This window comes from Sturnira hondurensis, unplaced genomic scaffold, assembly GCF_014824575.4.
Source record: "Sturnira hondurensis isolate 20B ecotype Veracruz unplaced genomic scaffold, ASM1482457v3 Scaffold0022215, whole genome shotgun sequence".
Classification (NCBI taxonomy): Eukaryota; Metazoa; Chordata; class Mammalia; order Chiroptera; family Phyllostomidae; genus Sturnira; species Sturnira hondurensis.
The window spans coordinates 123,114-135,634 of NW_028094846.1; the positions used below are offsets into that span (position 1 = coordinate 123,114).

General features: G+C 56.2%; 2 protein-coding genes across 10 annotated transcripts in view; both read right to left on the bottom strand.

Moving 5' to 3' along the window:
* Positions 1–5,694: 5,694 nt before the first annotated feature.
* Positions 5,695–12,521, bottom strand: part of NECTIN4 (nectin cell adhesion molecule 4) — a 36,079-nt gene continuing 29,252 nt past the window's right edge. Inside the window, exons 8-11 of one of the 2 annotated variants that reach the window (XM_037035245.1) lie at positions 6,906–6,918; positions 6,517–6,693; positions 5,959–6,121; positions 5,695–5,860 (exon numbers count right to left, since the gene is read on the bottom strand). In XM_037035245.1, the coding sequence (XP_036891140.1) occupies positions 5,809–5,860; positions 5,959–6,121; positions 6,517–6,693; positions 6,906–6,918 (405 nt within the window). In that variant the 3' untranslated portion in view covers positions 5,695–5,808. The remainder of the gene's footprint in view (positions 5,861–5,958; positions 6,122–6,516; positions 6,694–6,905; positions 6,919–12,521) is intronic. The other variant, XM_037035247.1, reaches the window with a different exon arrangement.
* On the bottom strand, positions 7,241–12,482 carry USF1 (upstream transcription factor 1). Of its 8 annotated transcripts, none has more exons than XM_037035250.1 (11): positions 12,370–12,482; positions 10,773–10,864; positions 10,213–10,262; positions 9,948–10,063; positions 9,520–9,621; positions 9,097–9,292; positions 8,756–8,843; positions 8,584–8,642; positions 8,375–8,469; positions 8,064–8,192; positions 7,241–7,897 (listed from the first exon to the last, which is right to left on the bottom strand). In XM_037035250.1, the coding sequence occupies exons 1-11, from the start codon at positions 12,448–12,450 to the stop codon at positions 7,808–7,810; spliced, it is 1,098 nt and encodes a 365-aa protein (XP_036891145.1). In that variant the 5' UTR covers positions 12,451–12,482; the 3' UTR covers positions 7,241–7,807. The 8 variants fall into 8 exon arrangements, with proteins under 8 accessions (XP_036891145.1, XP_036891144.1, XP_036891143.1 ...); XM_037035249.1 differs by having other exon boundaries at positions 10,773–10,911; XM_037035248.1 differs by having other exon boundaries at positions 10,773–10,932.

A 12,521-nucleotide genomic window follows, 5' to 3' on the forward strand; every position in this document is an offset into this window, starting at 1 on the left:
GGCGCGCGTCCAAGCCCGAGGCATCTCTGATTGGCGGGGAGATGCACCCCTCACCTTCCGCAGGTGAGCGCACCCTAATTGGGCCGCGCTCCCGAAACGGGGGCTGGGGCTGGGTGCGGCGTGCGAGCGGCAGGAGCGGGGGAAGTCCTGGCAGGGGCGGGTAGGGCAGTTGGTGGTACTGCGCCCACGCAGAGCCCGGCCTGGTTTGCTTTTTGCGAGTTTGCACGGACGTCACTGGGCGCTGCGGAAACCTCGGTCGTGTCCTTTGGCAAATGGAAACCTCACCCTAACGCGGGGGTAGGAGAGGGCCAAGGGAGCTGTGAAGGGTGCGGTGAAACCACCCTAAACCCAGTTCCTCTGCCCGCAGACAGTGGAGGGGAAAAGAGGGGGATGTGCGGGAAGAAGAATGACATGTTTCCCAAGGAGAACTTTAGGCGTATGTACACCAAAGACTCGAACGATACAAACTGACCTACCTGTGCTCTGGGTCACTGAGTGACCCACTGTGTCCCCGAACACGTCTGATCTCTCAGAAGGAGCCCTGCATTTCGGAATTACTTTCTCACTGTGACTAGTAGTTGGATGCTAACTGAGCTCCTCTGTCTATAAACTGTTTATAGGAAAGCTTTCTGTTAATAGAGTTACATCATTTTTAACTGAAACTCACGCTCAACCCCTTTACTATTTCTAGTTTCTGCAGTGATTTGATATTCGCTGATCATAGTATATCCAAGCTGCCTGTTGGAAAACTTCCTGAACGTTGGTTCACTGCAAGTAAAAAACTGTAAAAGTTTTTGTATAAAAGTTTTTGTATAAAAGGTTACACTTTTATACAAAACTGTAGTATTTCTTGATCTTTTGCTTTTTTCACCTCTGCTCTCATTCCTTTGGTCACATCTTTCGGACCAAAGGTCCACTTCTGATTCTGCCCAACTTAAAGCAATGGTTATCAAGCACCCATGGGGACTGTAGGGGAATTAATTCGCATAACTATAAACCACAATCCCTGACTTCAAATGGCTACAGTTTACTTCCACAACAAATACAGGAAATGACAATAGGTAACCAAAGGAGAAACTTCAAATCACTAAATTGGAACAAATATTTGGGTGCCTCCCAAGTGCAAACTTCTATTCTTTACCCTCGATGGAACTTAGTCTTGGAGAGAGACATCTATATACCAAGTTAAGTATGAGCACAGATAGGGCGCAGGGGAGATCTTGGAGGCGAGACCACCACCGTGGGCTGGGCTTTTCGGAGAAAACTCCAATGGGAGATGAGCAGGGGTCACATGTTTATCTTAGATGCCTGAATTTCAAAACTGAGTCTGTTGGACATTTTGCTTGGTCTCAAGGAAGACCAAATCTAAATTTGCAATCTGAGTCCGAACACTGACTTCATTCATTCCTGACTTCATCTGACTATGCTTTTCAGTTTTCCTTTAGCCTTGACACATATTTGAAAACTCTTTTCCCTTTCGGAAGGCAGGGTTTGGTGCATGCACAACCTACTGTAGTGGGTGCTGCGCTGTGCTACCCAGACTGCCCTTCAGGAAGGAAAGACGCATCCCATTTACCCCGCTGTGGTCGGCCCTCTGGGAATTGCCTCCACTGAAGAGAGGCGCCTGGGCCAGAGGCACTCCCCTCCCAGGGTCTCTGGATTGTGTGTTCATGCATCAGGCCAAAGAGGGATGTGCAGAAAAGGGACCCTATTTCTAGGGACCCTCCAGGGGGGAGCATAACAGTTCTAAGTCTGCACAGTCTGATGCCAGAGCACCCAAATACGTAAAATACAAATGGCAGGGCTGTAGTGAGAAACAGACAAACCCAAACCATGATGACAGATTTGAAGATAACTGTAAGCAATTGATAGAACCAGCAGACAGGAAAAATAAATTTGAACATAATAAACTGAACCTAATTGACAAAATAGAATGCTGCACCCCAAAGCTGCAGAATAAACCTTTTTCAAGTGTTTATAGAACATTTGCAAAAATTGGCCACACACTTGGCCGTAAAGAAATACTCAACACGGTTCAAATGATTCAAATCACATGGTGTATGTTTTCTGACCACAGTGGTGGTTACATGCATTATGTCCACTTTGTTACATGACACTTACGTCCAGCCCTTCTATTAAGTACCTCTACTGTTTTATTTCCCTTTACAGTCACACACACATCTCTAAAGCCATGTTTTACACGGCAGGTGCTGTACACGTGTAATCCTGGGAAGCCTACACGCCTGTCCAAAGACGTAAGTTTTTTTTAAAATTTATTTACCTTTAGAGGGGAAGGGGAGAGGGAGAGAAACATCAATGTATGGTTGCCTTTCATGCGTCCCCCTGCTGGGAAGTAGCCTGCAGGGAACCGGCCTGCAACCCAGGCATGTGCCCTGACTGGGAATCGAACCGCGATCCTCTGGTTCACAGGCCTGTGCTCAATCCACTGAGCTACACCAGCCAGGGCACAAGACGTAAGTTTTTAATTCCCATTTCACAAATAAGAAAAGTGTGAATTGGAGTAATTAAAAATAAAGTAACTAGCAGTGACCACCTGCTAGTGCTAAGTCTCACCCAGAACTTGGAACTCTGACTCATAGCCTTTACTGTTTACATAATAACATGCTACCATTCCTGAGTATTATCCCCCACTTTCTTCCTTCCCATTTCCCCCCAGATATGACTGAACATCTTGATATAAATCCTACATTTATGGAGTTCCTCCTCTCTGCCAAGTTCTGGTTTAACTGCTCATCAACAAGAGTGGACTGAAGCTGAGTCTGAAGGGGAAGAGCCCCGCCGGTTTAAGTGCTGCTCCCGGCCTTAAACTTGTTTCCTGAGTCCTTGGTGGAGTCCAGTTAGGACATTCTAACCAGTTGTTTCTCTCTCTTCTCCTTCAATTTAAAAGCCCTCTGGATGAGGGCAGCAAATACATTATTCCAATTCTTGCGAAACTCAGAGCGGTTCCTAAGAGACTGGAACCGAGGAAACTGAAGGGTAAAGGTCAGGATCAGGGAGGAGCGGGGTCCACCTCAGCCACTGCAGAGCACAGCCGGCTGCGAGCAGAACTGAAGGACGATTTTGGAAAGGCACGGCGACACCAGACCCAGACTCCAGATTGCTCAGTGGACCAGGCTCCGGCCAGGGCTTGAGTCACTAGGCAACAAGGAGCTATTGTGACTTATCAGTTCTGATAAGATAAAAATGTTACCATAAGATTGCTCAGGCACTGATGTTTCAGAGAGGCTGACATTAGATTCTGAAAGTCGGGAGGCGACTGAAAGAAAACTCAGGTTGCAGACTCTGCAGGGTGTGGAGGGGCTCCAACAGACTGGGAGAAAGAAACACAGGTCAGCTGTGATGAGGCAGGGACACCGTCAACGCCAACCTGGGGAGATAAGGGTCTGGGAGGGGCAGGCGTCTGACGTGGTTTGTGAAAAAATGCAGAAGCTGAGAAGATGCAGATGTGGTGTGCGAGGCTCTGCAGCCTCACCTGTGAGGAAAGGGAGAGAGAAGTCCAAAGGGCAGGGGTGACGGTGGGAACAGCCTTTCAAGGTTAGGAACCAAATACTCTCGAGGGGAAAAGAGGAATGTTCTCTTAACAATGGGGACCTGGAGAGCATGCCTGTGCTGGGCCAGCACGGTAACTCCATCAGCTACACGGGAGGGAGCTCTGCCGAGGTTAGCGAGGCAGGAAGGAAGCTGGAAAAAAGAGCTGATGCTGCCAGGAGATGGAAAATGATTGCCTAGGAAGGGATTAGGCGCGTGATTGACTGGAAAGGGGCCTGAAATTGTGGGGATTTCTGTATTTTGGATCTTGTTTGGGGTGGTTGTTGACAAGTGAGCGTACAATTGTCAGAACTCTGTGAACCTTGCTTTTATTATAGGTGATTTATGCCTCGATTAAAAAAAGAAATACTATAATTGAATTACGATATTTGAGGAGGGGGGAAAAAGAAAACTAGAACAGTTAAGACTCAAACAAAGAGGAAAATTAGACCACAGGTAAAGTTTCCCAACCAGTCTGAGAACCAGAGGTTCTCGGGGGTTTGGGGAAAGAGCAAGGGCCACTGTGTGTCTGCCGGATCCTGGGCTAGACTCTTGCACAGATTTCAGCTTCCTCTCCAGACCCCACAGCGTCCACCTAAGCTCCGGCAGTGGTGAATCCTGATAACCCAGAGTGGGCCCTCCCTGTGACAGAGCAGGCAGAGTTGAGCTCGGAGGGAGGGAAGATTTTACTGTGTGGGCAGTGCAGGCTGTGAGATCAAAGGTGTGTCCAAGGACTGGCTGCGGCCCAGAAAGACAAGGGGTGGGAAGGAAGTAGAGAGAAAGGCTAGGAATGTGGAAAATGTCTGAAGTAATTTCTGCAGAGACCTGAAAAATCAGAAAACCAGGTCCATCTCTCTTCCACAAATAAAGGAATAACACGTTTAAAAAATCAAACTTAAGAAGTAGAAAAAAACCACCATTAAAATATTCAAAAGGATTTGCACCAAACTATCACCATGCTAGAAGAAAGTTATATACCTGCTGTATAGTGCTAAATTCTGCTTAGGTGCATTTAAAATTTTTTAAATTAAATTGTGTTAAATCCAGTGTGGGATCGCAGAACAGTGTTGACAGAAACTGGAACCTGCTCCTGGCGGCGCAGGAGGGTCTCACACCTGTGCTCAGTGCTGGACACAACTACAGGGCCACTTCCCTCCCCCTCATGACAGCTGCCACAGGGGTCTCATGCCTAGAGCAGCAGTTTTCAACCTTTCTCATCTCATGGCACAGATAAACTGCTTTCCAAACCCAAAACTGTATAGTTTTGCCCCTCTAAACAAGAAAACAGGTATAATTTTGGTTTGTGCATGCCAGATGACTATTGTGCTGGCCGCTGTCATGTCCTTGTTGGACCGTCGGAGGGGAGAGACGTCAGGCCCGACTGACAGGTCAGGAGCTGCGCGGTTTAAAAACTCCTGTGGCGCATGCGTTGAAAACAGCAGCTCTGGGGGTAGGGCAGGCGAACTTTCTGGAAAAGGATAGATGTTCTGAACGACATCATTACAACTATTCTGCCGCTTTTGCCCAAAAGCGGCCGTGGATGATGTGTATGTCAAGGGTCATGGCCGAGAGGCCCAGTGGGGCCAGTCTGCTGACCCCTGGTCTAGCTCTGGCCTCCTAACTGAATCATTGAGGGGCTGCCTCACTTGGGGGTCCCTGGCCCCAACCCTGAAATTCCAAACCTGAGCTTCTTTTCCCCTCCCTTCCCCCAACCCCTGCCCACCCCCCAGCTGGTAGGCGATTCTGATGTGCATTCTGGGCTGGGAGAAATTGTTCCAGAAGAGAAATGCAGCATTTGGAAATTGCTGGAATTCTGTGTTAGAGGGACGGGCCGGGGGGGGGGGGGGGATGATGAATGCTGGAAGGAAAAGGCACCAGGCCTCAACTGACTCTAGATTAAGATTAGAACTGCTTTCAATCCAACGGACACATTAAATGCATCCAACGCTTTGGTTAAATGCTCTTTTTAAAAAAACCTTTACTTATTTATTTTCAGAGAGAGGGGAAGGAAGGGGGAAAGAGAAGGAGAAACATCAATGTGTGGTTGCCTCTCACATGCCCTCAACTGAGGACCTGGCCCCAAGCAGCCCAGACATGTGCCGGGACTGGGGCAACGCACAGTCCACTAAGCCGCACCAGCCAGGGTCGATCAAAGGCTCTTTATTTGATGCTTTTGTGTGTGGGGTATAAGGCCTCACCTTAAGGCCGACCCAGTAAGTGGGTGCCCTCCTCGCCCTTCCCACAGTCAGCACCTTCTACCTAACCTCCTTTCTGGAACCATTCTCTGTAGGCCCCCATGTAGTTGCGAGCCCTGTGAAAGCAAAGTGGGGTAAGCACAGCAGGGCGTGCTGGGCCGCAGCCCCAGCCAGCCCCCAGCCAGCCCCCAGCCAGCATCCGCCTGCGCCATACCCTCTGTATCCAAGGCCCTGGGCCAGCTGCGTGGCCTGCAAGCCGCGTCTGCCCATCTGACAGAAGAAAATGAGGTTCTCATCTTCCAGCTTCGGCTTCTCCACAGAGTACAAAGCCTGGAAGGCAGCAGCGTCCATCTGCAGGGCACCTTCCAACTCGGACACTGGGAGGAAGAGTCAGGACAGGACATGGAGCGAGTTTCACAATCTGAGGTTCAGAGGCGGCACCTGGAAGGGCTGGGTCCCCGTGGTTGGACTATCTTCAGGGGCCTTGCACACAACACCTGGTGGCCACCACCCCCAACCTTAAGGTCAAGATACAGCGCAGCCAAGTGGAAAGTCAGGAACTGCCTCCTGAAGGCCAAGGACAAGCAGGTCGTGGGGACCCAGCCCTTTGGGGGTTTGAGCTTGGGGGTGCGCTTGCAGTCCCTGCCTACTGTCTCCCAGCCCGGGAGGGCTGGCTCTGCCGATAGTACAGGCCTCCACCGGCCCCTGTCCCGAAGCCTGGGAGGCTGAGGGAATTCAGGTCCCCGTGACCAGCCTGCCCCGCACCACCTACGTGAGGCCCCCTCGGCTGAGAGCCTCTGGACCCACACTGCTGGGCGGCCCGTACCCGGGATGTTGAGCGCCCCGGGGATGGTCCCTGCGGCTGCCTCCTCCCGAGACCTCACGTCAATGAGCCGGGCCCGGCCCGCGGCCAGGAGCGAGCGGAGTTCAGGGAGCGACACGGTGGGCACTGCAGAGGGGACACGAAAGCCTAAAGGGGCTGAACCGGAGCAGAGTCCCTCGTCCGGCACTGCGCCCCAGGCGCTGCCTTCCACCTACCTCCCACCTGGGAGGCGGCGCCTACACCACGGCCACACCTCCACCCGCCCCGCTTCCCTGCTCCCGGGCTCCGTGCTCTCCCGGGGCCACCAGAAAGGCCGGCCCTCCAAACCCGGCACCTACCTGCGGCCATGGCCAGGCTATCACCGAGAACCGCTGAACGCGCCAGCCACCCCCGCCCCCCGAGGCCCCGCAGCATCCCCGGAGCCCTGCCGGGCCCCGGCCGAGACCGGAACCGGAAGGGAGGCCCCGCCCCGCCCTCGCGGCACCTGTTCTCGGTGGACAGTAAATCCCAGCTCACACAACCTTTGCCTCGGGACGACCCGCTAGTCCGATCCGGAGCCAAGACTCCAAGTCCCCAGCACGCACGTCACCCCAGCTCCGCCCTCATCGGTCAAAGCGCAAAGTGTCCCCTCCCCTCCACCCTGGGGCCCACAAAAGGACAAACAGGAGGCGGCTGTGGCTCTGCATTTTATCTTTAAAAAAAAAAAAGAGGGGGAAACCATCCCCCCCCAGGGGAAAGGCCGCACGTGGGCCCCGTCTGTGGTTCTCCCTGGACTTCTGCACAGGTCGCATTGCCGCCCAAGCGTCTCATGGCTTCCCGCGGCAGCGGCGGAGGCTGCTTTCCCTCCCCTCACTGCTTGCGGAAGCCCGTTCCCTGGCGCCCTCAGGGGCACAGCTGAGCTCCAGGGAGATGGAGCAGCAGAAGCACCAAGCCAGGGCCACCAGGGTCACCGTCAGCAGACCCTCTGCCGGTACCAGAAGCCGGCACCAGGCAAACCCCACTCGGTGGGTCCAGTGTCCACCCCGACAGCGCGGGCTCTGTGCAAGGGGGGCCGGGGCTGCACGGAGGCTGGGCCAGGCTGTCAGGGCACGTCCAGGGTTTCACACCGCTATGCGCTGCTTTCCGGGCGTGCCCCCTGAACTCCTCCCAGTATCTCGCCGGAAATGGACAGTGAAGGAAGGGGGCACAGGGGGAGCCTGCACTCCAGGGCTTTCTGCTATTCCAGGACAGGGACACCCAGTCAGTTGCTGTCGTTCTTGATGACCACCTCCACCCCGTGGTGCCGCAGCTGGGCTCGGAGCAGCAGGTTCTTGTTCTTAAGGTCTTCCACCTGACACAGGGAGGGGGCGGTGAGAGCTGGGAGTCCCTGAGCTCGTTCCCACAGCCACGAGCACAGGAGAAAGGACACAGCCTCTCTACAGAAAACAAAGCACAGACTCCCAAAGGGCTCAGCAGCCACGGGAGTGGAACAGGGCTCCTGGGGACTGGAAGCTGACCTGCTGGCGAAGCACGTCATTGTCCAGCTGTAGCTGGTCGAGCCCCTGCAGCTCTTCAGACAGCCGGTGGTTACTCTGCCGAAGCTCCTGGATGTAGTCGCAGGCCTTGGACAGGATCCCACCTTTACTCTGCAGGAAAAGCCAACAGGACGAGTGCTGGAGCCTAAGACACCTGGCTTGCTTTCCAAAAGCAGTTCACGCCCGGAGCCTTGATTCCCCGAGGAACCTCAGAGAGTGGAAAAGACGGCTGCCATGTGCGCCCACAGGACACAGAACGTGGGCACCCGACCCGCCACGGGGCCTCCCCTGACCTGGCCCGACTTGGTGCTCTCCATGGAGCAGTCTGGGATGATCTTGGACAACTGCACGATCCAGTTGTTGATCTTGTCCCGGCGGCGCCGCTCCACTGTGGGGGCAGTGAGGACAGGGCGACTCAGAGAGTACGAGACACAGGCCCAGGAACAGTGACCTGCCCTCCCCGCAACACCACTGCTGCCCCCAGAACCCCGGATGCCCCCACCTTCATTATGCTGAGCCCTGCGCTTCTCGTCCCTTGTCGTCCTGGGGGCTTCTGACTTCCTGGCGACACCAGTGGCAGCCGAGTAACAGAGGTCAAAATTAAGAGTGGCATTCGGGTGAGGAGTCACACGAGATGGCCCTCGCAGTAACTGAGATGAAACAAGGTTACTCACGGGGAGTAAGGGTGGGTCCTGGGGGCAATGGAGCGCTGGCTTCCTCCCTGCAGCACTTCCTGTGGTGACATCATCACGAAGAACTGGCCTGGGTGGGGGCAGCATGGTCTCAGTCAGGATGTGGGACTAGAAGCCTTACCAAGCACTGAGGCTCAGGTCCTGGGGCCGCCTGCCCCTTCCTGGGGACAACTTCCTCCTGCCTCCTGCCAGAGGGGCAGTCCCACACTCACTGCTGCCCAGGGCTTAGTGACCAGTGCAGGTCATGAGCAGAGGCCTGCCGCCCCCAGCACGTCCCACAGCCTCCCGGACCCCACAGCCAGCGTCCCCACAGGGCATCTCACCAGTGCTGGGAGGCGTGGCCTGTCCGAGCAGTGCCTCCGAGCCCTGCGTGGTAACAACAGCTGCGGTGCTACCCGACGTGGCCCCCGCAGCCCCATCTCCCACGGCAGTGCCCGGGAAGTACGTGTAGTGCGTCTCGGCCGCTGTCCCCTCCGTGTCAACTGTGTCATCACTGGTGAATGCCCCTTGGATCACCGCCTGAAGGGAACCCGGAGAATGGAGTCCAGTGGCTGTCAGACTACCTAGTGAAGGACTCTGAAGCTTCTACCCCCTGAAGGAGGGAGGGAGGGAGGCCCAGAAAGGGGGATCCTAGGGCTTAGGGACAGGGCAGCCAGGTGCCTCACCATCCCTAGCCTCAACCAGCCCACTGGCTCCCTGCCTCATCTCACTCTCAGAGCTCTAGTCCCCTGCAACCTGCCCCTTACCTGGGTCATGGACTGAGTGGCAGGGTAGCCACTAATGGCTCCAGTCCCCTCAGTCTGGCCATCCAGCTGCCCTTCGGACACCTGGATCACCCTGTACATCACCTAGAAGCAGAGAGGACAGAGAGGGGGAGAGGGAACAAGAGAGTAAGTGCTAGGGTTTCAGGGCCCTCACCAAGTGTCTCCTAGACAGGCCCCCAGACAAGAGTCCTCCAGAGACACAGAGCCAGCCGCTGCCCGTCTGCCCCGACAGGGGGGTCTTGGCCAAGCCCTAAGCCACATCCACCTCCACTCCAAACCTCAGACTGCAGCCCCCACCCCCAAATGGTCCCCACCTTCTCCTCGCCCTCCAGGTCTCCACATGCCAGGGGCAATGACCTCCCACCAGCCCAACCCCAATAACACCTGCAGCCACCTGGCCCCTCCCTTACCTGGCCCCCATTCTCAGTTCGGAAGACGTACTTGACGTTGGGGTCAGGGAAGGTGGCAGCAGACTGGATGCTGGCGATAGCCACACTGGTGGGGTCCTCCCCAGTTGCTACTGCGCCTAAATACAAGGAGCAAGGAGGAGTCTGTGTGCCGCTGCCTTCCTCCCCGTGTCACTTGCCTGTCACTCAGGGAAGAAGGTGCACAGGTGGCCCAGTGTGTGGGGAGAGGCCTCGCCCGTCCCAGTGTACCAAGGCCTCTGCCACTCACCTTCCTGGATCTGCACAGCGCCCTCTTCCGTTTCAGCTGCTTTCTGCTGCCTGTTTGTGGGGGGCAGAGGGGGGGTGAGGGAGTAAGTGCAGGAAGAGTTAGTTCACTGGGGCCAGAACACACAGCCCGAAGTCGCTAGCATGCCCAGCAGGCACGAGCATGGTGTGGAATTCGCTGAGCGCTCCCGGTGTGCAGACCCGGAGCAGCCACAACCACATTCACTGCTGAGAACAGGGCTACCAGGCACGTAGCACTGCTTGCATTCCAGATAATGTTTGAAATGTATGTCAACAGTATTTTAGGTGTTGACTGATTTTAGGAGAGAGGAAGTGATGGGGGGAGAGACCTTGGTTTGCTCTTCCCCTAACGGATACAGGGATGGAACCTGCAGCATTGGGTATCCGGATCACGCACTAACCCACAGAGCGCCCTGCTGGGGCCTGTTTACATTTTACAGACTGAGAACCAAATCTCAGTGCCACTGTGCATTCGGGAGCAGCGACCCCAGGGCCAGGGCAGTCTCCCATCCCGGACCCCTGAAGCTGCCCCTCCGTACTCACCCCTTCATCTCTCTGTGAGGCGGTGCATCCGAGGGGCGGGCCCTGCCACGCAGTCTTCCCGTCCCCCTCCTGACAGGCCTGAGTGCTTCGTCCTGGCAGAAATGAGGGGTCTGCAGTGACTCCTGGACACTGGGACCCCGTGTGTCAGCACACAGGTTCCCTGAGACACAGCGGGAACAAACGGACCACGACGGGGTAAATGCTGAGATGGGCCGCAGGCGGTGCCCCCCACCCCCGTGGTGCCCCTCCTGGTGGGGAGGGGGCAAGCACACTGGAGCTGACAGTGGATGTTTGCAACGCCACCTTTAGACACCACCGGGCCCTTCTTGCAGCTTCTCAGCCACACGTGGAACACCAACCAACTTCTGTTCTGGAATCTCAGAAAGGGAAGCCTGAAGCCCACGGCCACTGTAAAACCCACCCAAACTCGAAATACCAGACTTGGCCGTTGGGCCCCATGACAGTCACAGGGCTGTTGCTTTGTGGTGTCCAGATTTATGTCATTTGCTGGAGACCCAAAAGGCCAAGTGTATCATCCTCAAGCCCCTATATCTTGTTCACCAAGCCTGGAAAAACACAGTAGCTAACATGTTGCCATGACAACTACAAATCCACTGAGCCGCAGCAAGAAGGAAAAAGACTTCGGGCCCGGGGTTCCGAAGGAGGAGACAAAGGAGGAGGAGCCCACCTACAAGGTGCCGGCAGGAGGACGCTGACACCCAGCCAGGGGACAGGAAAAACGGCGCGCTGGGTGGACAGATGCCTCCAGAAAGAAACCGCTACATAGAGCAAGCCAATAAAATAATCCCACCGCGACAGGGGTAACTTTTTGATACATTCTCTACCCAGAAGGTCCCCCAAACCTTTCCTATCCAAGGAAAATCTTCAGTGGATGAGCTTTCGGAAGCCTGGGTCCAGAGAAAACGCTCACCAAAAGAAAAAGGGGGAACTGAAAGCGAAACCGTCGGGAGGAGGAGGCGCGCGGTCCATAAGAGGAAGCGGCTCTGGCGGCCCGGACCACCCACCTGCCGGTCCCCGAGCCTGTGCGGGCAGTGCCCCAGGTGCCAGGCGGACGCGGGAGGGGCGGTGGCGCGGGCAGGGCACGGGGCGTCTTCCCCGCCAACAGCTGTCAGCCAGGGACGGCCTCCGAGGCCCCAGCCGCTAGTCGTCCCGGTCTCAGCTGCGCATCCGGAAGCATTTGCCGTGCGCGCGGGGGACGCGACGCGGGGACCAGGCCGGACGCGGCGGCGCGCACGCTCGCCGAGGGGGCCCCAGCAGGGCCGTTCCCGGCGCGAACACAAAGGGAAAACGATGGAGCGCGGAGGGACCCGGCGCCAGCCTCGCCGGGAGCGCGCCGCCAGCAGCCCCAGCAGGCGCCTGGCACGGCCAGAAGACCCGGCGGTCACACAGGGCGCCGCGCTCGGCCCGGCGCGGGACGCGGGACGCGCGGGCCGCAGTTAGAGGCAGGCGCGGCCCCTCCCTCAAAACAAAGGCTTCCCCCGGGGACTTCCCTGGCCTGAGAGTCGGAGAGACAGTTGAGGCTGCCCTTCCTTGCCGGCGCACCCCGTCTCCAGCTCCCGTCCTGTGCTGCACTCACCAGCCTCCGTCGCCTCAGCCGCCGACTCTCCCGGACAGCGCAGCTCGCCGAATTCGGGCAGCTCCATCGACCGCTGCGCATGCGCCCTCCCAGCCCGCGGCCATGCTGGTGAGGGGCGGAAGTGGTCCTCTCTACTCCCCGCCCGCCCAAGT